The 25,952-nt window shown below is 38.6% G+C and overlaps 1 protein-coding gene across 1 annotated transcript; it reads left to right on the top strand.

Moving 5' to 3' along the window:
- The first annotated feature begins 1,592 nt into the window (after positions 1 to 1,592).
- CCDC28A (coiled-coil domain containing 28A) lies at positions 1,593 to 13,881 on the top strand. The gene is made up of 6 exons (XM_037137687.2): positions 1,593 to 1,733; positions 4,171 to 4,353; positions 7,348 to 7,511; positions 8,228 to 8,382; positions 10,084 to 10,106; positions 13,315 to 13,881. The coding sequence occupies exons 2-6, from the start codon at positions 4,196 to 4,198 to the stop codon at positions 13,367 to 13,369; spliced, it is 555 nt and encodes a 184-aa protein (XP_036993582.1). The 5' UTR covers positions 1,593 to 1,733; positions 4,171 to 4,195; the 3' UTR covers positions 13,370 to 13,881.
- Positions 13,882 to 25,952: the final 12,071 nt, after the last annotated feature.

The following is a 25,952-nucleotide window of genomic DNA, read 5'->3' as shown; positions in this document are numbered from 1 at the left end:
ACATCCATTTTTTATTCCTCCAATTTTAATGGCTAGTAACCAATGTGCAAAAATTAAAACAGCATGTAACTCTTGCTGTAACAGCTCAAGCATGTAACAGCTTGCAAACTCTGCTCATACACTGATGACAATTCAGAGGTTAAGAGACAAGATTAATTTTGAAAAAGGATACTGGGAAGATTGTACCCTACCGCATTTTTTTTTGTAATGGGCAGTAAATAACCTAACTATCCCTCATTATGGGAATTCTCAAATAAGTTGTGGCAAATTTATTTAATAGAATACCATACAGTTAAATGAAGTCTAGCCATACGTACCAATGTGCATTGGTCTCCAAAACACAGAACTGGGTGAAAAAGTTAAGTTTTAGAACAATACAAAAAAATATAGCCTTTATGTAAAACTTGAAAAGCCCAAAGTCATTATCTATATTGTTTATAAACACAGAGTAAAAGTTTAAAAACCTAGATTAGCAAAATGCATATCAAATTGAAGATTGCGGTTGCCTCTCAAAAGGGAGGTAGGCGGCTTCCTCTTTATCTGTAACGTTCCATTTATTTCATTTAAAAATATAAAACAACAAAACGTAACATCCATCACTCTGGCGAGTGGATACATGAATGTTTAGTCTGTTTTCTTTTTTAAATATTTCATAATTTAAAAATATGGGTAACTGAGTTCGTCTTTGTTCTGCCTCCCTGATTCTGATATAACCTCTAGATTCGGTTTCCCGTTTCCTCAGTAGCAAATGCGAGAAAGTCTGTGGTGCTCTCCTTCGTCTCTTCAATCTAACGGTTTGTGAACCTTAAAACCTCTCTCCCCACCCCCAGTCCCACATGGGAAGGCTATCCAAAATAGGGGATGGAAATGATATCCCCCCACATTTAGGAAAGTTCCATCTCTTTCAATCCTCAATTATTTCTTCAGAGGCAAGATGTGTATCGGAAGAACTGCCTTGGCAACAGAGACGTGTATTTATCAACCTGAGTGTTTGTTAATATTCTTTTCTAAAACGGGGATAACACCATTACCTACCTCACCTAAAACACCTACTTCACAAAATTGTAGTGAAATTTAAAGAAACCATGTTTAGTGCCCGAACAGAATCGCTACTAATAATGGTAGTAATAGGATCGCATTTAGGTTCTAATTAGGCTCAATAGCACGGTTTTTCTCGCTGCAGTCCAAGTCCAAGTTGGTTTACCTTGACGACTCCCGGAGCTGTGACGGAAACGATCCAGGAATGGTTGTCAGGGCGACACTCCGGTTCCGCCTCCCGGCTGGCTCGAACAGCACGCTGGGAATTGTAGTGCATAAGAGCTGACACTAACCGAGGGGGCGGGGCAGCTCCCGAAAAGGGTACTGTATTTCTCATTCCTGCCTCCACCGCCATCTTTTATCCTTCCCTGCTTTTTGGGCCACAGAACCCAAAATGAAAACCCACTTATGGATTCTCAAGTCCGCCGAAGGTAAGGCTAAAGGTAGGCCAGGTGAAGCACTGAGGTGTCAAGGGCGGAGACCCGCGCAGGACCCGCGGCAGGAAGAGGCGAGGCTCAGGCCGGGGCAAGAAGGCTCCACCTCCTTACGTCACTTCCGTCAACAAAGGGCGCGGTTTGGAGAAGTGTCCGGGATGTGACTCGGGCTCCAGCTGCAGCAGTAGCTTCGGCCGCTGCAGCTGCGGCGGTGGCTTCGGAGAATTTGGGAGGACTGCACCTGATTCCCTCCTTCTTCAGGTAGGAAGTGTAAGCGAAGGCAGCCCTGTCATGGCCCCCTTTAGGCCCCTCCCACCGCCTGCTCTGGCCAGTGTTGGAATCAGGGCGGTGAAGGGTCGGCAGATTGGCGAAGCACAGTGAGGTGAAGTCCAGAGGTCCTGCGGGCTCCTGGTTCTCAAAGCCAGTCTGAGTAAACTGAGAGCCGCTCGGAAGGCCTTTTCTAACTGGTTCTTTGCTGCTTGGTATACAAGAAGGATTTCAGTGTTCTTGTGGCAGAGATGTTACCGTCCCCAAACAGATACGTTTCGAGCCTCTTAGAAACATATCTTCGTTTAGACCACTGTTGGTTTAGTTGCATTGCTTTACTTTGTAAGTTTCTTTTTGCTTTTTCGTGTATTAGCATTGAGTTCAAAGGCCAGCATGTTTATATGAATCATCATTTCATACAGACCCTTGCTCCTTAGAGAACTACGCTGTTTTTCTAGTTCCATATCGTTTGTTTTGCACGTGGAAACAACCCCCAAATATCTGTTCTGTTACTAAAAATGCTTCTTTAAAGGAAAAAATGTTAGCCAAGCTGTCAGAGGATTTTCACGTAGTATCTTGGATTCGGTACTGGGCGTTAGAGCTTTTCCTTGAAAACCTTTCCTGCTTTGGAGGAGTCGTAGCTCCGCTTTCAACTGTCCAGAGTCAGCCTGAGCCACCTGAGCTCAGTGGTTTACAAAAATTCCAGTGCTTGGGCTACTGATTTCAGGTATCGGCAAAACATCCGTTTTCATTACAGTTCTCAATTAATTTAGGAGGGACATCAGTGGGCTTGAATCTTTTTGAACAGTCATAGCATGATTAATGCAACATACAAAAAAGGTTTTAGGCCCTGGCTGGTGTAGCTCAGTGGATTGAGCGCGGGCCTGCGAACCACACGATCGCAGTTCCATTCCCAGTCAGGGCACATGTCTGGGTTGCAGGCCGGTTCCCTGCAGGCCAGTTCCCAGCAGGGGATGCACAAAAGGCAACCATACATTGATGTTTCTCTCCCTCTCTCCTTCCCCCTTCCCCTCTAAAGATAAATAAATAAAATCTTTAAAAAAAAAAAGGTTTTAATGCTCCTAAGGCACTTCACAATCTGATGAGGTAAATAGCCATATACCACAAGTTTCTCATCTTATGATACATGAAACAATAAGTTAAGAATTTAATATTATGCATACATAAAAAGGAAATGTGGGAGGATATTTTAAAGTGGATGACTTAGGAAAATAAACCTGGTTAATATATAAAGTAAGTGTAAATTCTTAGATAAACAGAAGGTCTTACACATATTCTCTATGGAAGGGTCGACTGTAACTTCATAGTGTAACTTTAAAAAAAAGATTTTGTTTATTTTTAGAGAGAAGGGAACAGAGGGAGTAAGAGAAGGAGAGAACTGTCAATATGTGGTTGCCTCTCATGCGCCACCTACTGGGCACCTGGCCCACAACCCAGGCTTGTGCTCTGATTGGGAATGAACCCTTGATGCTTTGGTTTGTAGGTGGTGCTCAATCCACTGAGCTACACCCGCCAGTAACGTTTTTGGTATTAGCAAAACTAAACATATATAATAAAGTTCCATGTTTCCATGGAAATAGGTAGATAAAGTGTATTAAAAGTAATTACAGGCCCTGGCTGATGTGGCTCAGTTGGCTGGGCATCATCCCACAAAGCAGGTCACCAGTTGGGTTCCTGGTCATGTCTGGGTTGCGGCCTGGTGGGATGCGTGTAAGAGACAACTGATTCATGTTTCTCTCATATATTGATTTTTCTATTCCTCTCTTCTAAAAATAAATAAATACAATCTTTATACTAAAGTACTTAAGAAATAAGTTTAACTTTACATAACTTCACTTGTTCAAGGAACTATAATAAGTATTACCCCTAGACAGACACTGAGTTTCTGCTTGGTAGTTGACGTAAGGGTTCTAGTCACCAGTTCAAATGCAGATACTCCTGTCAGTTCTACATCTGTTTGAATCTAGTTGGTTCTTCTAAGAATATATTTTAGAAGGGAGCTGTATAGGCCACCTGAAGTTTGAGTCAGGCTGGGAATATCACATGGCTGTTTCGTTTAGTTTTTATGTATTTGAAACCTTCAGTAATGTAGGATTTTTGAAGGCAGTGACTTTGTCTTGTTCAGTACCATCTCCCTAATGCCCAGAATAGTGCTGGGCAACTGGATGAGAGTTAACATTTGTGGGATGAGTGAATATAGAAAATGGTAAAAAAAAAAAATTGTCTAATAGACAGTTCATCTTAAGGCTTCTGTGTACAAGTAATGTGGATTAAATTCAAGGCATCCTTATTCTATCTCTAACAACCTCTGAAAGTCTTGATTTTATTTTATCCTATGAAGTGGGTATTTGAACCTTTTTCATTTTGGTGTGTTGTAGCATGCTTGTATAATTTTGCTGGTTTTCTTTAGGTCTTAAGAAGCTGGTCTTGAAACAATGGAGGAGCGGAAAGTGAAGAGGAGGAGTCCTAAGTCTTTTAGTGCCCATTCTACTCAGGTTGCTAATGCCAAAAAAAATGCCATTCCCGTTAGTAAAAGCACAGGGTTTTCCAATCCTGCATCCCAGTCAACTTCGCAGCGACCAAAGTTAAAAAGGTGAGATTTTTCTTTCATAGTATCACAGCACAATGCTACTAAAGTAAATACTCAATCCTGAGATTCTTATAACACTTTTTCTCTTGACTTTTAAAACAGTTCAGACACGTATGTGATTTAGAAAAAATTTTTAAAGGTTAAAGTATGTGTATAGAGATTTGTACAAAATGAATGGTGTAAAGGTCCTTACTTTGTCTCGTATTAAAATAAACAGAGCAAGAAAACTTGTAGACAAAGTTGATGAGCTAGGGAGAAATGGGATAAAGGATGGATATATATAATTTTTTTAACTAAGATAAATTTTTGTGCTTTGGTAATTTTTATTTTTTTAAGGTGGTTTCATTGTTTTTGAAGAAATAATGCTTATTTAAAAAATTCAAACACAGGAAGAATTCAGAGCAGAAATTTAAAACACTTAAATTTCATCTCCTAGAAGTAATCATTAATATTTGGTGAACATCATTTGTCTTCAGACTCTAAAGGAAACAGGGACAACAAGTTTAAATGTGATACACATTACTGTTGCATATGTATGATTATTTTATAGGTTTAAATATTTGGAAAGCAAGATAACATTTTTTAGAGAAAAGCATTTTGTAATCTTAATTCTTTTTCTGTTTATGATTAAATAACTTACTTCCAATTGCAAGCTCTTCGTGGATAGTCAATTCCAGAAGGAACGCTTGTAGCACGTTGTAGCCATTGGGTTTCCACAAGGAAAAGACGAGCTTCTTGCCTTGACGATGGCCTTACACTCTGAGGACACAAAAGTGACATAGAGACACTGGAAAGGAACATTCCTGTAAGGATTAAATGATAAACAAGAGTTAGGAAGTTTCCTTTGAATAAATTATCACATTGGAAAGGGGTTTTCATTCTGGCTGAATTTAATTTAGTCAGATTTCGAATATGGTTATGGTTGGAGGAAAAAGAAAGCCAAGAGATTTTAAAGGTAATTACTCCTTTTACTAAATTTTTATAGCAGTTTGCTTATCCCTCATTGCCATTGTCTACCTTGTACTTCTGTTTTCCTATCCTCCTCTAGAAGGAGGGAGGCTGTATTAATAATCCTTATGTGTCAGAAAATACGTGCGGTGAGGCACTACACCTGGAATAATTCTAGTGACTAACTTGTATTGTCGAAATACTTTAATATACAATGAGACAGTGCGACATGATCAAAAACTGAAGTGGAGTAAACAGGTTTTATTTTCTTTTTGAATAAAACTTCCAATGTGAGAAAAAAGGTATGTACTAAACCTTATATTCTGTAATAGTTTATCTCAGACTTTAATGTGAATATGGATCTCTCAGGGATCTTTGTAAAATGTAGATTCCAAATCAATTAGTCTGATTTGGAATCTACATTTAGGCTTCAGATAAGCATTTCTAATTAGCTCTCAGGTGATGTTGATGCTATAGGTCTTAGATGGCATTTTGAGTAGCAAGGTACTAAATAATATGTGTGTCTAAGATGCAGACCTTCCTTTGTGAAGAGCTGTTGCTGATCTACTGACTACAGCCTATATGTTCTAAATTGATTTCTTGTTAAAAGTATTCGTTTCTTTCTTGCTATACCCTTCCCCACACCCACCGTAGTCTATTTATCTTGTCCTTATTGTGGTGAGTGCACTTATGGAAAAGATGTCATCGTGCTACATTACAAAGAAATTAATTGAGTACTGAATCTATGTGTATGTCGGGATCTGTAGTACATGTTGGAGTTACACAGATAATATTCAACCCCCTCTTCTTTTTTTGCCTGGCAAACTACTTTTCCTTTAAGGCCTCACTCACATACCACCTTTAGGAAGTTTTCTATGCTACCTCTAGGTTGAGTGAACTGCTCTTTCTCTGTTCCCACATCACTCAAGTGTTGAGAGCCTGACACATACTCTAATAGATATGTGTAATATGAACTAATCTAGTCTAGGGGTTCTACAACGGCCTTCCGGAGGAAGTAGCATTCACACTGAGACTTGCAGGATGTGTGGGAGGTAGCCTGGCAAAGATGGCCGTAAGGAGAAGGACACTAATGTAGGCAGATAATTAGCATGAAGGTAGGTAAGAGAGTGGAATTCTAAAAGGCAAAGAGATTCAGAAAGTCTAGAGGATAGGTAGACAAGACAGGATAGGGTTCCTTAAGGATATTTTATGCAGCAGACAGTGCAAAGCTATTGAAGGGTTTGAATTAAGTGAATTGTGTGCTCTGATTTTACGTTTTAAAAAATGGACTTGGCTGCTCTGTAGGGAGGCAGGAAGACCAGTTAGGAAGGTGTTGGAGTAGAGCGGTCAAGAGATAGAGTCGTGGCAGTGGAGAAGAGAGAACTACAAAGATTAGAGAGATAACTGTGGTTATTATCGATTGGACTTCATGACTGCATGTGGGGGCCATAGGAAGGTGGAGGAGTCAAGGTTAGTAACAGGTTTTTAGCACTCCACCATATGGTGATTAGGAATTGATGTGTCTTTCTTTCTCCTTAGGCTGGCTGGGTGCTCTTCCATGCAATGACTGATGTCATGTGCCTCTCTGCATACTCAGTATCGGGAATGGTGACAGCTACAGAGTAGGGGCTTCACACTGCCTGTTGAATGACCGATTGTTCATGAAACAAATAGGGTGAAGTTTAGAAGGGAAAGGTATATGAACTGAGAAATAAAATATGAAACAGGATAGTAAAAGTATTAATTCTCTTTTTAGTCTTTTTGTAGTCCAAAGAATTGGCATACTGTATAAATGAATCAGTCAAACTTTTTATATACCTTAGTAGTTATATTTTATACATTTCTTTGAGATTTTCACAATCTGTTCTTTTGGTTTCTGGCTTGAACTTACTGGTTTTATTTAATATTGAATTTGTTCTGATTTCTTGTTTTTAAGGAAAATTCCACTTAATTCATAAATTTTGCTTAGCCTAGAACAGTCTGAAAATAATCGTCTCTTTTTAAAGACAGTTAAATGCAATTGATTTTTTAATTGCATCTTATTTGCAGAGTGATGAAAGAGAAGACGAAACCTCAGGGTGGAGAAGGAAAAGGTGCTCAGTCAACTCCGATTCAGCATTCCTTTCTCACTGATGTCTCAGATGTTCAGGAGATGGAGAAGGGGCTTCTCAGCCTTTTGAATGATTTCCACTCTGGAAAACTTCAGGCATTTGGTAAACAATAGATGTTTGCGTATACCATTTTTCTCTTTGAGATGTTTACATCCTGTTTTCTGCATGTATCTTGCTACTCCTTTTAAAAGTGTCATTTTCTTTTGTTAAAAAAAAAAACCAGAGGCAGAAAATGCATTCATCTTAGATTTCAATGATCAATTCAGTTGTACTACTGAGTGTACAATTGAAAATACTACATAATGTTTCTCATGCTTCATAACATTCTGCGTGCTTCATGAAATATTCATTTAGTATGAATATTTTCATATATATTTCTTAGAGGAGGAATATGTTGGTTGGGAAAGGATTCGTGGTTAAGTCTTTATATGGCTCTTAATTTTATTGAGATTATTATAAAATATTGGATCACTTGATTCAAATGACAGTTGTCAAATTGGAGATGATTAGATGCTGCTGTCGCTCCTGCATATGATACTACTATTGAAAAAAGTTACCTTCTTTACCTAAAGAATATTTATTAAAAATATTTCATATATGATTTGTTTAGTGCCCATGGTCATTTCTTGGATTGTTATTGTTTTCTTGGTCAGAGATTTGATTTATTATATTTAGAAAATATGCAATCATTAACAAACTAATTTATAAAAGAAGATAATCAATTTCTCTTATAGCACTGTAGAGTTTTAAAGTATTTCCTCTAGAAAGATAGTTAGAACTGTCTTAATCTTTATTAATGTTCTGGAATGTTCCCCCAGGAAATGAATGTTCCATTGAACAGATGGAACATGTTAGGGGAATGCAGGAGAAATTAGCTCGCTTGAATCTGGAGCTGTATGGGGAATTAGAGGAACTTCCTGAGGACAAGAGGAAAACAGCTAGTGACTCCAATCTGGACAGGCTTCTCTCTGATGTGAGTATAGTTCTTTTCTTTATTCTTTTCTTAATAAATATTTTTATTGACAAAATTTACTATTGTAACTATTTTACAGTATATAGTTCGTTGGTTTTTAGTATATTCACAGTTATGCAGACATCACCACTGTCTAATTTCAGAATGTGGTCATCACTCCAAAAAGAAGTCCTGTAACTCTCAGTTCTCCCCACTCATCCTTTGGCTACCACTAATCTCCCTTCTGTCTACACATTGCCTACTCTGGACATTTCATATAAGTGGCATCATACAACATGTGGCTTTTTGTTGGGATTCTTTCACTTAGTGTAATGTTTTCACGTCTCATCTATGTTGTTCTTTATTCTTTTTTTAGAGAAGTTATAGTCTAAAGAAATTATACGTAAGTTTTCTGAGAATGCTGGCAAATCTTAAAGTGAAATATTAGCTTCTATACATATATGATAACTTAAGATATAGAAAATAGTGTATCAAAAAGTCCTGACATGATTAATACATATTATATTATTTATTCAGGGTATTACTTATTTTAAAATACAGAATACAGAATTATGTTTATTTATGGTAATTTAATACATTTCCAAGTGTACTAGGTTGTTAGAGTTGCTATAACGAAGTACTATAGACTGGGTAGCTAAACAACAGAAATTTATCTTCTCACAGTTCTTCAGACTCAGAGTTGGAGGTGAGGTGTTGGCAGGGTTGTGTCCCCTGAGGCCTCTCTCCTTGGCTTTTAGAGGCTGTCTTCATGCTTACACGGCGTTCTCCCTCTGTGCATGGGCACCTGGGTCCAGATTTCCTCCTCTTGTCATGCTAGGTCAGGGCCCATCCTAACGACCTCATTGTAACTTAATTACCTCTTTAAAGACCCTGTCTCCAAATGCCCTCACATACCAAGCTCTGGGGAATAGAACTCAAACGTGAATGTTGAGAGGACACAATTCAGCCCATAACACCACCTATAACAGTTATCAGCCCGTATCACTTCTCATACTGGGAAGTGTTAAATTTGCCCCTTTAAATATTTTTTGGAGCAAAAATTAATAAAAATTGAATTCCGTGTACTTTAGTTTCAGAATAGTTTCCGTGGTCACCAGTGACATTCTGTTGTTAAGTCTACTGTGTTCAGTGTTGCAACTGTTTCCTTTTCCCAGTTCCTCTTAACAAAGGCAAGCTTAATTTTAATACATGTGGAGAGTAACTGTGGTATGCTGAAAATACACTGAATTTGAAACCAGAAAGCTTTTATTCACTCTAGGTCTGCATTTGTAACTTTGAGCAATGCAATATTTCTGCAACTCAGATTTTTCCCTCTAGGAGTGAATTAATTCTACCTCATAGTGAAAACTGAATGTCATGTAAAATATTTTTGTGATCGTTAAAGGTTTTAAAGATTTTGATGATTAAAATGGAAATATTTATCTTTTAAAAACTATTATTAGAGATTATTATAATTATGCCTGGTTTTAAGTATGCTTATGAGACACCAGTTTTTATCATCTGGTTTAATTCTCTTTGCATAATCTTGTTTAATAAATGCTAAAGTACTTTGTAATTCCTTTGCATAAGTAAATTTTGAAAAGTTTTTTTTATATTGCTTGTTCATATAAAAAAGCTTAAATAAAATTTATTTTAAAATGTAGTTATGATATGTATTATATTTGTCTTATAAAATTAAAATTAAATGTGTTTATGTTACAGTTAGAAGAACTGAATTCTTCCATGTATCCTTTGCCTAATTAACAACAATGAAAAGTCTGTTTTGGAAAAGATGTGATTTTATAACCATGTTTTGGAAAGATGTAATTTTAGAGTTAGTGGACAGAGCATCTGCTGTTATTTACGGGGGCTGTCTCTCTTCCCCTTTGGTTTCCAAATGGAGGTTGGTACTTGTTTTGTTTGTTTCTGGTTTGTTGTACTTTACTTTGTATTGTTTTATTAAAAAAAATTTTTAATTAACAGAGTTGAGGATTAGCCTAGTTCTCATATAAATTATTTTGAATCTTAGATTCTTAGGTTCAATGACAGTTAGTTATCCAGAACTGTGTTTAATATTATTACATAGAATATTTAAATGCATAATATTGAAAATTAGACATTCAAGGAATATTTACATAGCTTGTGAAATGATATTTTCATAATTACGTATACAGAGTATATTATCAGATTAGCCAAGGTACATGTAAAATATTTAGGTTTTGGCCTTTCAATTTAGAGCATTTATTTCAGGAACTTTTGAAAATGTTTTTTTTTTAAGATTTTATTTATTTATCTTTGGAGGGGAAGGGGGAAAGGAGAGAGGGAGAGGAACATCAATGTATGGTTGCCTTTTGTGTGTACCCTGCTGGGAACTGGCCTGCAGGGAACCGGCCTGCAACCCAAGCATGTGCTCTGACTGGGAATGGAACTGCGATCGTGGGGTTCACAGGCCCGCGCTCAATCCACTGAGCTACACCAGCCAGGGCTAAAAATGTATTTTTTTTAACATAGTGATAGGCACAGTGTGGGTTACACAGAACAATAAGAAATGATCCTACCTATGAAATAATTTCATTTGAGAGGAAAGACATCCCCTTTGAACCAAATAATGAGATACTAGAAAAAATACTGCAGAGTCAAGAGATTTAATTTTTGATATTTGGTTCCACATTTTGGTGACATAACCTTGGGAAAACTGCTTAATATCTCAGTGTCCTCTGTGATGTGCATTGATTGCTACACATAGTGAAGTGTATGTGAAATTTTCCAAACCATAATGTATATATATTTACATGTACATAAATTACTGTTATTAATATAACAGTGCTGCTATTAATTGCTGAATTGTACAGTAACAACAATGAAGAAGTAGGGAGGTATATTCAAATTCAGTATTAATAGTGAATAGCTGATCTTTATTGAATACCTACAGTTTCCAAGTATAATATGAAGGACTTAACATGCATTATCTCACGGGGCCTGCCCTTTGAAGTGGGTGGTGTCATACTCTCCATTTTACAGAAACTTTGGAGAAGCCACGTAAACCGTGGGGAGATACTAATGTAAGGCATCATTGTCAGTGTGACTTAAGAAAGACTTAAATACAGGGGTAAGATATGAATTAATTAGGGGGCTTTTCTTAGAAGTAGTTCCTAGTTCTTTGTTCTTTATATTTGTTCCAAGCTTTATATTCTTTCTAGGCTTATGACACTCACATATCTCCTGTCCCCTAAACACTCAGACTCACTTGTCTCACCACTTTCCTTGTTTCGCCCGCCACAGTCACACAAGGCAGCACCATAGAACACTAGAGCACGTTCTGTGGATTGCTTCGCTTCAAATCTTCGAGCAGCTGTTCTGCCTTGAGCAAAGTCTGGCCACCCTAGTTTCCTCATCTGTAATAAATGTTCTCTCTGTACTCATACTTCCCCCTCCTAACTCCGTCTCTGTCATCAGTGCCTCAGTTATCTCCATCACCAAGATTATTTTAAAATCCCTCTATGTCCATACCAGATATTGCTAATGGCACTTTTTGCCATTGAGCCTGGACATGGACATGAAATTATATGGCACCTTGTAACTATAGTTAGTTGTCAGTCATCATTAGTTCTGCCTTTTATTCTTCTTTAATTCTCTACCCTCCTCACCTGATCCCATAACCTTTTAAATATCTATTCCAGCCCTACAGCTGCACAGTCCAACATGGCAGCCACTAGCCCTGTAGCCACTAAGCACATGAAATGTGGCTAATCTGGGTTATGAAATGCTGTAGTGTAATATGCGCCCTGATTTCAAAGATTTAATGTGAAAAAAAGGCTGTGAAGTATCTCAATATCTTTATAATGACATGTTGAAATGATAATTTTTGATACATTAGTGTAAATAAAATATATTTAAAAATTATACTGGCGGTTTGCATTATATTTCTGTTGAACAGTGCTGCTGTAGACTTTAGATGTTGCCACTAAATCATCCTTCTTAAAACATGACTTTCATCTTGCCATTTCTATTCCTTACCAAGTTTTTTTCTCACCATGCCAAACTTTCTAAAGGCTCTCACTAATTTGATCACCACCTGTACATCCTATTTTATTTTTTAGTCCCACCAAGTTGGTTCTCTGATGTCCAAGAGCACATCATGTTCATGTTTACCACGCTTTTTGTTCAGGTTGTACTTCCTGCCTGGAGTTACTCTGGCCTCTCCCTTCTCCCCATCAAGTAACACTGAAGCTAACCACTTCTGTAAAGCATTTTGTTTGTACCTGAGTCTAGCATTCTGGGTTTTTTCATCATCTGCTGATTTTTAGAGGTGTTAAATCTCAACCTTACAACTGGACGAGAATGTCTTTGATGGCAGGGCTCATGTGTGTACATGTTGCAAACTCTCCCTACATATATCGCTCTCATTTAGTTTTCCATGTATCCATGTCATTGTTTGAACTGGGTCTGGAGAAGCAGGTAGCAGGTGGATCATATAGATGAGAAGGGACAATGAAAGGCAGTGATGATGAGAAGGGACTGATATATGCAGGGATTCCACCTATTTCCAATTAAATAACTAAGAGGATATAGGAGAGGTTTCAGAGCTCTGAAGATTTTATTTTTGACTTCTACAAAGATTTTTTTCTCAAGGATGATAAAGTGGTATTGTCTTCTCAAATGAATTTTTTAACACAGCAATTTTTTGTATGAAAATCATTCTAACTGCATTAAAAGAACAGTCTTGAGTCAGTGATTTTTTTCTGAAAGTCTTCAAATCCTTGTCATGGTTATAATTACTTCACTACATTTAAAATTGTCTTACCACTGCTAAGTTTCTCAGTAGCAACATAGGTACTTTCCCTTTAAATATACATATTAATGCCTTGATCTCTTGTCCCCTGAGTGTAATATCCAGAAGTTTAAAAGAAGTACTTATTAGAGAATGAAAATCTTCTTAACTGATGAATTCAGACAAAAACTCCATTTGGCAGATGCACAAGATATTCCGAATACTTCGACCAGCTAAAATGAATGCAGTTGCTTTCCTGTGGTTTGAAGAAAAGCAGCTTTCTTTATTTTTCCAGCTGAATCCAGTAGCAGAATCATCTTCCACAATAAGGAATTAAAGTAATTACAGTGCAAGTGCAATGATTGTTTTCACATACCGCTTTTAGAAAATTTGACTTTCTGTAATTCACTGTGACTGGGGGCCTTGTCCTTGCCAAAGGCTTACTCAGGAAATGTGATGCAGAGATTGTGCTGCTATGCTTACTGTTGTTGCCTTCTGGGGTTATACTTGAAATGCGTTGTGCTAAATGTCGTCCATAGGGCTGAAGGATTTATTGCCCTTGAGCTCACCAAACTTATTCCACTGTTGATCCTAAGTTGATGATGCACAGGCTTTTTGTGGCAGCCCAGCTTCAGTTTACAGCAGACGATCGGTACACATGATGGTGTGTTTTCTAGTGGCCAGTGATAACAAAATGTTAAATGAGTATTTGTGAAATTTGCTATTTTTAATAAAGTGATTGTTTTAAATTTGTCTCTGTTTGTTTTGAAGAAACCTGTAGTCTTTTTTTTTTAATATTTTATTTATTTATTTTCAGAGAGAGGGGAAGGAAAGGAGAAAGAGAGAGAGAGAAACATCAGTGTGTGGTTGCCTCTCATGTGTCCCCCACTGGGAACTGGCCTGCAACCCAGGCATGTGCCCTGACTGGGAATCGAACCGTGATCGCATGGTTCGCAGGCCCGCGCTCAATCCGCTGAGCTCCACCAGCCAGGGCAAGAAACCTGTAGTCTTCAATCTGGGAATACGAGTTCTATTCTCAAGCGTAAACTGTGCTCATGCCAGGCGAGGCTCTGTAACTTTTTTGCAAACGCCCAGCTGATACACACTTAACTGCGGGTGTAATGAAGAGAACACAGGCTTTAAAGTCAGACCTGCGTCTGAATCCACATTCTGCTCCTTGGCTTTGTGTTCACACACATTTACTCAATTTACCTGAGTTTCATTTTTGTTTTCATCTAGAAAAAGAGGTTAATAACCAACTTGTAGTGATTGTTATGGGGAAGTAAGAGTGTGTACCAAGATGCTGAGGCACAATAGTTAACAAGAGTAACATCCAACAAACAGTAGCTTTCTCACCCCTTTCAAATCACTTGATTGAAATATCCATATACCATAGAATTTACCATTTCCAAGTGTACAATGCAGTGGTTTTTAGTATATTCAGAGAGTTGTGCAGCTAACAGCATAATCTAATTCAGCACCCTCGAAAGAAACCTATTAGCAGTCACTCCCCACCTTTCTAACCCCCCCTCCACTTGGTAAGCAGTAATCTACTTTCTGTCTCTATGAATTTGCCTGTTCTGAACATTTTCTACAACTGCAATCATATTGTAAAATACAGTCTTTTGTGACTGGTTTCTCTTACTATGATGCTTTCAAAATTCATTCACGTAGTGTATATCAGTACTTCGTCTCTTCACAGCCAAATCGTGTTCCAGTGTGTGGATGTACCACATTTTGTTTACCAGTTCACATGCTCTGTTGCCCTTGCCAGAGAGAAAAGACCATGCTTCTGCCCGCTTGTTTCCAAGCACCTACTTGGGGACGGGGAGAGTGGGGGACCCACTGAATGACAGTAAACAAATCTACTGGTTTTAGTAATTTGGGGGATTCAGAGTTAAAACAATTTTGATGAATTTATCTAATTGGTCTTTTTAATATCCCTTTAAAAAATGAGGTTACTAGAACACGAAATACAACCTGGGAAACATTTCTGTTGGGTTGAGACAATGGGATTTTGGGGTCAGACAGAATAAAAGGGAACTGCCATGTGACATGTTTTTCTTGGATGGGTCCGGAGATAAAGTGGAAGCTGTTTCCTGTGTCTTAATGACAGAGCAACAGGCTGGCCTTTTTTACTCATTTGTCCTTTGTGCCAGGGGACCTCATGTGGGTAACGTATCTAATTTGTATTCTTCTACACAACATAAACATGTTGAAGGCAACGGGAAAAAAACGAGGTACCTGGCTTAGAATAAAATTTATTATATGTTGCTTATTCCTTGTAGATAAATTTTCATTACAGGTGAGTTTTAAAAAATACTACCAGAGCACACCAACTTCCAGACTTCTTAAACTTATTTACAAAAAAAAAATTAGATCATACAGTCAATCACATGGTTTTCTAATCTGCTTCTTATGAACATTTTTCCAGGGTGGTAACTATTCATCTACATAGAAAAAAAAAGTTTAAAGGCTTCACGATAACTATTTAAAGACAGTTTTACCAGAATCATTAGAAACCAACTAGGAAGGGTGCTTAGGGTTTTAGTTTTGGTACCTCCTGTATAATTATAAAATTGACAATAAGTATAAAATATTCTGAGGATTTCCTGAAGATAAGAAACCCCACCTTTCCCATCTCATGGCCTTAAAATCGCTAACTTTCTCTGAGACCAAGCAAACCTTGGCTTCGGTACCCAGGAGTCCGGCAGCCTGGTGTCTCTCCGCAGCTTCTGGGCAGCCACTGCGAGGAGATCCTGTGGTCACCCGGGTCGCCGCCCAGCCCAGCCGGCCCAGGTAAACTAAGGATTCTCCGGGAGGAGCAGGGGCGTGGCGCGTGGCCCTGTTTTCCGGTCACTATGGACACAGGAGCAGCCACCTCCACGCTCTCACCCCAGGCTGTGGCGGAAGTCTTGCTCCCGTTTTCACTACGCAGTCCCAAGAGCTGGCAGCTGCTGGGCGCCGGGTCTCTCGGCCACCTCCCGGAGGTAAAGCCCTTGATTTCTGGGCCGCATCTTTTGCTTGGAACACCAGGGACACAGTGCTCGCTAGGCTGGCTAGGTTCCGCATGCAGCCTTGGGACGATCCTAGGCTGCGCTGAGCCAGGGCACTGTCTCAAGGACCATGGACAACCTGAGCTACTGCGGGATTATCCCAAACTGAAGTGGTGCTGGGGAGAGACAATACAATCTCTGAGTAGGAACAGGTTTGAGTTGAACTGCGGCAGGTAAATGCCAGCCTCCCCCGGAGCACTTATTTAGGGTGGAAGTAAAGTCCAGCTGTGGGGCAGTGTGGAAAACACTGATTTTCATATGACCTACACCATCAAACTCTCTCCATCCGCCAGTTCTCACCCTCTAGGCACCCCCCTAGGAAGCCTGGAGTCCAAAGCGCAGAGAGCGGAGTGGGGAAGGGAGGGTGTCCCTCCACCCCTGTCTCCAGTGAGTGCCCCGGGAGCGGTGGGGTAAGAGTCACAGCCCAACTCAAACCCGAGGCAATGCAGAGATCGTTTTGTTTCTCCCTAATGTCACTTCAGTCTTTTGGAAAATTATGAAGCTGCTTAGATTCTCCAAGGTCAAGGGTGCGGAGGCCAGTGCTCTGCCTGGGAGGGTAGCAAAGGAGAAATAGAATCTACAGCGACTACAGTTTGTGGTTATAATTGTATACCTCTGAATTGATATGCTAAGATTTGGTGAACAGGACAAATAATTAAACTGTGATACTTAGAAATATTTATCTTTTAAAAAAGTACTTAGGCTGCACTTAATAAATCTTTCCATAAGTATCAGACCCGAATATCCTGACATCATCTCTATTAAAGTTCAGAACAACCTAGGCAATTGTTTTCAGGCCCATCTTGACATTTGTGTGCCTCAAGAACCTCAAAAATCATGCTCTAAAAATGATTTCAGTGAGAGAAAGGAGGAGTTAGGCATTTGAAAATTTTACAGCAACATAACTGGTTATGTTTCCTGAATGAGTTTAAATCGTACAGTTGCTTCTTGTTATAGCTTTAATTTTATGTCTTTAAACTGAGCATTTGATTATGTACCGTTTTGCTAAGTATGGCATTTCCTGTCACCTCCTTTCCAACAACAGATTTCCTCAAAGCATGCTATTGCTTTCATTACATTTGTGCATATAATAAAAATTATGTATCAGTTTATGTTCCAGTTAAGTCATATTTTTACATGCCGCAAATAGGACGTTTTATTTAACTGGAATAATTTTTAATTTCTGTTTTTTTCACTAATCACATGCTTTTTTCTTTTACTCTGTTTTGTTTTGTTTGTTTTTTTTTTTCTGCAATCTTTAGAACCAGATTACCTCTTGGGAGGCATATTTAAAGGGTTAATATTTTTCCCCACCCCTAGTAGTTTATTCCTTCTTCATTCTTCAGGTGGAAGCCTTGCTAATGGATTTTTTAAAATTTAATTTAATTTTATTTACTTATTTTTCAAGTACAGTTTTTGTCTATTTCTCCCATCCCAGCCCACCCCGTCCTGCGCTCCCCACCTTCCTCCTACCTCCACCCCCCTAGTTCTCGTCCCTGTGTCCTTCATACTTGTTCCTCCAAAACTAATGGATTTTTTTAATGCACAGAATTTAAAAGTTCCTCAAAAAAGAAATGCTAGGCACACATTTCTAAAGGTATTAGAAAATAACCGATGACTGCCAGATTTTAACATAATTCACAATTAGTATTCTTTCCCCAGAGTGAATTCTTCCCCACCCATAAGCACCCTAAAATACTTCTCTTCCTTCTAATTCACTAATGTCATGAAAGAAGAATCTGTCAGATCTACCTAATCATTCAATTCTAAGCTCATTTTTACCATATAACTAGTTGAACACAATGATGGAAATTAGTAATAAGAATATCACGTAAGGTGATAAATTGTCACAGTGATGACACTCTTGTCAAATCCTAATAATCAGTGAAGGAGCTGGGCTTTTTCTTAGCTAGTGATTTGCTTTCCAGCCCTTGAATTTGGAAAATTGGTGATGTGAACAATTATTCATTTACTCAGCAAATATGCATTGAATGCCTACTTGTAGGCAGGAGCTATGCAGTAAGCAGCTTCTACAATGGCTCCCAATGACCCCAGCTTCCTGGTGTCCCTGCCCTTGTAAATCCTTCCCCTTAAGTGTGGGCTGGACTTGCTTCTAATGCAGCAGAGCCAAACTTTTCTTTAAAGGGCCAGGTAGTAAATATTTTTGGCTTTGTGGGCCATATGGTTGTTTTTCCAGTCACTCAACTCTGCTGTTGTTATTTGACTAGCAGTGTTCCAATAAAACTTTATTTACAAAAACGGTGGCAGGCAGTTATGGCCTGTGACTGTTCACTGACCCCTGTTCTAACTAATCAAAAGTGTTGGTATATCACTTCTGAGACCATGTTATACAAAGACTCTGGCTTCCATCCTGTCTACCCTCTCTTGCTCTTTCACTTGCTTGGTTGTCATTTTGTGAGCTAACCTGTGCAAAAGCCCTCATGGGAGGGGAACCTCCAGCCAACAGCCAGCCTGGAACCAAGGTCCTGGTTCTGACAGGCTGTGTGGAACTGAATTTACCAACAACCACTTTTATGAGCTTAGAAGTGGGTCATTTCCCTGTCCAGCTTTATGATGACTTCAGCCCCAGGTAACACCTGGATCATGAGAGAGCCTTGACCCAGGACTCAGTTCCACTGTGCCTTGACTCCTGACAGAAACTGTGAGATGATAATGCTAGTTTTTTGAAGCCACTGAGTTTTGGGACTGTTTGTTACACAGCATTAAATAACTGCACCAGATAACCAATTCCCACTATGATAGGCTCTTATAATAATGAGCAATAGAAATGCTGCACAGTATTTACTCCTCTTGAAAATATTAAATATTAAAGTTTCAAAAACATCTTGCAAAAAGAAACATGTTTAATTTTGTTCAAGTTTTTCCCAAGCATACTGAATCATGGATTCTGTTTTTCTGAGAAACTCCTATTGATATCTTATGGAGCTACTATTTGGAAAAATATAAAATGCTTAAATATGAAAAGAAATTATTCTATTTAAAGAAGTAGTGATGGCCAGCATGCCATTTCTCCCTAGTCAGTGAAGTTGACATCTTAGATAATAAAGATCATTCTGTAGAAATTTATATTTACATATACCTATATATGATGTACTGCACATGAGCAATGTTTGGCTTATTATGTAACTCAGTAATTTCTTAACATGAAAGATAATAATTTTGAGAACTTGCTAAATAAAAATCCCTTATGTTGGCTCTTGGAGGGATTTCACATAGCAACAGCTGGGCATCTTATGAAACTAAGGATTTGTTTTCATTTAATGTTGGTTCAGAAGTATTTAATTTCCCACACTGCCATGAGGTTTTTATCTGAACCACACATTATTACACTACAGTTCGCCAAGACACATCACCGCCTTGCTTTACACATAAGGAGGCTGGTGCTCAGAAACTAAACTATTTGTAAAACTTCAATGTGTTGGGAGGGGGATCAAAGCAGGGATCCAAATGTGGCACTTCAAACTGCCCTTGTAATATTTCTAAAATTGTTCCTACTATGGGGTAAGCCTTTCCAATATATTCTTTCTCAAAATGCGCTTCCATCTTGTTGACTTGTAGTAAGAGTAGAGGCACTGGAAATTCTGTCTTATTCTCAAAGTCTTCTGGCTCTTCAGTAAAGTTTTCTCAGCTACTCAGGCCCCATTTTTCCTCCTTGAAATGTATAGCAACAGACAGTTGCCTAGAAACTAAGACCTTTCTGATGCTTGAATCCCAGCTAGAATTTCACTGACAAGTGGTCAGTGAATTTGAGTTTTAATATCTCCAGAAATAGACATAATAGCCTTCTGAGACAGCTGAAGCTGCTGAAGTGGTTGTTTTCCCACACAGATTCATCCAAAAATCTGTCTCTCTGACATCATCTGTTGTTCCTAAGTTTGTCTTCTGGGGATTCACAAACCATATGTAATTGATTTTATATAAAAAAGCTTTCAGATAGCTGATGTGTGTATGTGTGCGTGTGTGCGTGAGAGAGAGAGAAAGGGGCTCTATTTCTTTTCTCTTTTTAAAACAGATACTCTGCTTTCTGTAGGTGGAAGGATCCACCTCTTCCTCTTTGATTTATCATCTTACCAGTGCTCGTGTGTATAGGAGTCCATTTGGGACTTTCTCTGGTGTCGTCCTTCTTTCGACGTCTGTCTCCATACTAACAACATGTCATCCGCTTACTCCAGCTTTATAGCGAGTCTCAACATCTACAAACACGCCTCCCTCCCTTGTTCTTCCACACCGTTTTGACTGTTTTTGGCTCTTTAACTGTCCAGAAATATTTTAGAATCAGCTTTTCAGTTACACAGACACGTACAGTATCTCTTGGGATTTTTCACTGAGATTGAATTGAATCTGTAGAACAATTTGAAGAGAAATAATCTCTTCATTCTTCTGAGTCTCTAGTTCATGAATAAAATGTATCTCTTCACTTATTTAGATCTTTAAAATGCTTTTCAATAAAGTTTATGATTTTCTTCACAAAAGTTTGTACTTCTATTTTTTCTAGATACGTCATACTTTTTTATTTTATTGTAAATGATATCTTTTCTAAAACATCTTGGTTGAAAGAGAAGATATAGAAAAACATTCAAATCATGGGTGTAGAACTCAGTGACTGAGAAAGTGACCCGCCTGGGCTCCCCCCAGTAGATCAGTACCGGAGCCTCGGAATCACCTCTCATGTCTCCCCTTGTCATCAGCCTCTTCTTCCTTCCCAAAGGTAACCACCACCCTAACTTCTAACATGATAGGATAAAACTTTGTATGAATTAAACCATACAAACTATATTATTTTGTTCCATCTTGTTTTGTTTAATGTGTGTGTGAGTCCTACGTATTTTTGTGTGTAGCAGCAGATTGTGAATGGATGCATAGCATTCTAGTACATGAATGCATGACAATATAGTTACCCTTTCAACTGTAGGTGGATGCTTGGGCTTCCAGTTTGAAGACATCTGATGCAACTATGAATATTCTTATGGGTTTACCTGATTCACATGTTCTTGTCTTTCTGTTGGGTCAAGTGTATGCATATGTTCAACTTTAGGAACTAATGCCAAACATTTTTTCAATGTACTTATATCACAGCAGCTGTATGTGAGAGTTCTGTGTGCACACAACACATGGCTCTGTCAGTCTGTGCTGGACAGCAAACCATTCCGACATCGAGTAGCTTGAAACAAGAACCGTTATTTTTCACAGTTCTTTGGATTGGCTGGCCTCACCTGGGCAGTCCTGTTTCCTGTTATAGTCTGGGCTCACTGTTGTGGTTGCATTTACCTAGGAGATCAGATGGAACAGGACACCTAAGCTGTTTTCATTCACACATCTGGTGCATTGGCTAGGGTGGCTGAAACAGGTGGAGGCTGGCTCAACCTCTCTCTCTCCACGTGGTCTCTCATCATTCAGTCATCTATCCCAAGCTTATTTATTTGCCATCGGCTAGATCTCAGGAGTGCAAAAATAGAAACTGCTGAGCTTTTTAAGGCCCAGACTCAGAAGTCACACATCTTCACTTCCACAACATCCTACTGGTTGAAACAAGGCAGCACTAGTACAGGTTCCTGAAGTCGATGCTTTGTTATGCTGTTATGCTGACAATACTCTTCTTCTGGGTACCAATTTCATATCAGTTGTTATTGCTAAATAACAAGTCACCCAAAATTTAGTGGCTTAAAACAATAATCACTATCTCTCATGATTCTGAAGGTCAGCTGGTCCCAACTAGATAGTTGCTGTACCCCCTAAGTAGTTCTCTAGAATATTCCCTTCCCCACTGCTCTGCACAACCACCTTTGGCATAAATCAGCTGTCCATATACATGAGTCTGTTTCATTGACCTTTTCTGTTTGTCTGTTCTTGTGCCAATATCTCACGCTCTTATTTACACTACCTTTGTAATAAGTAAGTCCTGATATCATGTAGTGTTACTACTTTGTTCTTTTTGAAGCTGCTTTTAATATTCTTGCACTTCTGCATTTCCATACACTTTTTATAATGAGTTTGTCAAACACACACCCACACACTGTACCTGTTAGTTTTAACTGAGATTGTATTGAGTTGTAGATTAGTTTGTTAGAACCAACATCTATAGAGATGTATACTCTTGATTAGATCTTTAAAATACTCTCTTGATGAAATATTTAGTATTCTATGTGGAACACTTATCTGTCTTTGCTTTAAGTTGGATTGAATTTTTTTTTACAAATGGTATATTGTTGTTCGATAAAGTTCTGTTGTTAGTAAACAGGAATCCAGATTGTTTTTAATGTTTTTCTTGTGTTCAATGACCTTTCTAAGCTTTTGCCTTAAGCCTGACAATTGATTTGTAGATTTTTTTAGTATTTTCTACATACAATTATGCCATTAATAAATAATGACATTTTTTATTTTCCATTATTATACATTATATTGTATTTCTTTGCTTTATTATTTGGACAGAATCTCAAGAACAATGTTGAATAAAGATGGTAGTAGTGATCAGAGGGGAAAGTTTCAACATTTCTCTATTAAATTTGATGTTTGCTATGTTTCCAAATATGTACTTATTTGAATTAGGAAGTTCCCTTCAAGTCATAGTTTGCTAAGATTTTTTTGTCTTAATGGACATTGAAGCTTATCAAATTTACTTTTTGTATCTATTGAGAGTATCACATCATTTTCTTCTTTATTTTGTTAATGATGAGAAGAGCATTGATTCTGTAATATCAAACCAAATTTTCATTTCAAGAATAAATCCACTTTGGTGGTGATATATTATCTTTTTTATACATTCTTGGGTTTGGTATTCTGATACTTTGATCAGAATTTTTACATCTATGTTTATAATAATAAACCTATAATGTTCATCGTTTATAAGGTCCTTGTTGAGTTTTGGTAACAAGGTTATGCTGACTTCATAAAAGGATTTGATAATTATTCCCACTTTTTCTGTTCTCTGGAAGATTTTCTTTAAGTTTACTGTTATATCTTCCCTAAATATATTTTTTATGGTTTTATTTATTTATTTTTAGAGACAGGAGAAGGGAGGGAGAAAGGGAGAGAAACATTGATATGTGAGCTGCTTCTTACATGTCCCCAAACAGGGACCTGGCCTACATAACCCAGGCATGTGTCCTGATTGGGAATCGAACTGGTGACCTTTTGGTTCACAGGCCAGCGCTCAACCCACTGGGCCACACCAGTCAGGGCTGTCCCTGAAATGTTTGATAGATACAAATATTGGTCCAATAGTAGGGTGCTACTATAAGAAAGAACAGCAACACATTTCAAATTATGTGATGTTAACATTCAATCTGGTACCATGAATTGGTTATTAGACACTTGAAAAGATGGCAACCCATGCCATACAGTGGGAAAAAATTATAAAACTGTAGTCTTGAATAGGGTAAAGGGCATATTATATATCTAATTAGTTTGTATTTTATGCAAAGAGTTAGAAGATTAATATTATTAGAATGAGTTCATTACCACTGGCTGCATTTGCCAAAGTACTACAAGAAATAAAGGAGCTCAGAAAATATTTTGGCTGGTTTGTGAGCAGGAGTATAAAGAAATGCAGAGACAGCCAAAAACCTCAGGTACTTGTAGGGTTGGAAGGTGTAACTGATTCATAGCTTCAACTAGTAAAGAAGCAACTGAAAAGGCCTTTGATCAACTAAGTCTGCTTTAAAGTCTGTCCAGTGGCAGGGCCAAGTCAAGGGCATGGCTGCCACACCCTTGTTAGGATCTCCAAATGGACCAAGGTGGTATCCAGCAAATACTGTCTATCGTAAAAACATCACAGGGAAGATAGACTTAGGGTTTGGTTCTTCCTAAGCAAGACTGACAGGCTCAAAATATTTGCAATTAAACTTAGAGGGAGAAAAATGTCTCTAAATAATTGTGGCCTGTAGCACTGCCTAGAATCAAGTGCAAACCTTGAGTTAGATTTTGAGGGCGTGGTATAATCAGAGGAATCATCAGCATGGTTTAAAAGAGATGTGATCGGGATTAAAAATAGTCATTGGGCCCCAGCCTTCTACAGCAGGATTTCAGAATCGCTATGGATTAACTCTTTTATACGTCATTCTTCTTTACAAATCATAATATTTATTATAGTTATGCTTTCCCTGTTCTACCATCATGTATACTGTATATAGGAGCTAGGGCCAGAAAACTTACTTTCTTAGTTCAGAGATCTCTAGGTCAACAGGAGCTATATCTGGATCTGTAGAGACTGTTATGAGTCATGCATGTCACCTGGAATCTAAGCTAAAAATACTGATGAGACGGAACTTTTGGGTTGTCTCCCTTAAAAAGTGGGTGAATGTGCTCTGTGTGGGGGAAGAGGAGGAACTGACCCACAGGCTAAATTGTGGTAGACTGCATTACTGTTTGTGTTCTTATGCAATCCTCTCCCCTTGAGTGTAGGCTGCACCTAGTGACTTGTTTTCACTAATAGAGAAAAAATGATGGGCTATCACTGCTGCAATTTGGTTACAGAGAGACCATAGCTTTTCTCTTGTGTGCCCTCTCTTGCTTTTTCATTTGCTCACTCTGTTGGGAGCCAGTTGCCCTTGAACTGCTCTATGCAGGAGCCCATGTGGCAAGGGAGGCAAGGGAGGTCTCCACCCAACAGCCAGTGAGAACCGAGGCCTTCAATCCAACAGCCTATGAGCAACTGAACCTGCCCAGAGTCACAAGAATGAGCTTCAAATCCTTCAAATGAGACTGGAATCCTGGCCAAACCCTTGACAGCACCTTCTTTTGAGAGACCTTGAAGCAGAGGTACCTGTTATGGATTTAATTGTGCCTCCCCAAATTCATGTTGAAACCCTACCCCCGCCCCGCAACATGACTATATTTGGAGACAGAACTTATAAAGCGGTAATGAAAGTTAAATGAGGTTGTAAGGGTGGGGCCTTAATCCAGCAAGACTGGTATCCTTCCAAGGAGAGAAAGAGACACTAGATCTCCCTCTCTCTCTCAGTCCCTCCCTCCCAATCTAAGGTCTTCTTTCTTCTAAGGTCTCACAAGACCTTCCTTAGAAGAAAGGTCTTGTGAGAACACAGCAAGAAGGTGGCCATTTACAAGTCAGGAAAAGAGGTCTCACCAGAAACCAGCCCTGACAACACCTTGATCTTGGACTTCGGGTTTTCAGAAGTGAGGAAAATAACATTTTTTGTTGTTCAGGCCACCAGGCCTGTGACATTCTGCTATGGCAGCCCTAGTAGCTGAAGACAGCGCTCCCCTAAGCTCTGTCTGGATTCCTGACCCACGGGAACTTGGAGATAATAACAGTAATGCATTAGCTTAATTTTTTCCTCTGCATTCTCTTTGACTTGTATCCTCAAAAGACAGGCAGGTGGACTGGCGCCTTTGTGCTCTTCAGAGTCTTGCTTCCAGGGGGGCAGAAATAAAATCTGTATTCCTGGCTGGTACAGAATTGTTCTAATTTCTAAGTCATTTTCCCAGCTGAGTGGAAACAGCTCTGGTTTGGAGTCATGTTTGGGTGCAATGAGATGAGGACAGAATGAATCACAATGACCTGGAGTATGTGAACTCCCTTGTGTGTCTGTGTGGATTATCTTCCATGGATCTATATGTAAAGGAATTGCTCTAAATATATAACTTCTATAAGGACAATATCAATATACTGGATGTTTCTGGTTGATCTTAATTAAACATCTGTTGAAATAAACCTAGTTTCTAGGACTGGAAGAAAATAATTTGCTGAAATGTCAGGTGGGAATTCTTCCAGAAAAACCCTGGAA

The sequence above is a fragment of the Artibeus jamaicensis genome, unplaced genomic scaffold (genome assembly GCF_021234435.1).
Source record: "Artibeus jamaicensis isolate MK-2021 breed Jamaican fruit bat unplaced genomic scaffold, CSHL_Jam_final contig_387, whole genome shotgun sequence".
In the NCBI taxonomy this organism is placed as follows: Eukaryota; Metazoa; Chordata; class Mammalia; order Chiroptera; family Phyllostomidae; genus Artibeus; species Artibeus jamaicensis.
This window is presented reverse-complemented; position numbering and strand designations above follow the sequence as displayed.

Coding starts and splice junctions, on each gene's coding strand:
- CCDC28A (XM_037137687.2), top strand. CDS start 4,196: ATGGAGGAGCGGAAAGTGAAGAGGAGGAGTCCTAAGTCTTTTAGTGCC. Junction 7,512..8,227: donor TGGAAAACTTCAGGCATTTG/GTAAACAATAGA, acceptor ATGTTCCCCCAG/GAAATGAATGTTCCATTGAA. Junction 8,383..10,083: donor TGGACAGGCTTCTCTCTGAT/GTGAGTATAGTT, acceptor TTTATGTTACAG/TTAGAAGAACTGAATTCTTC.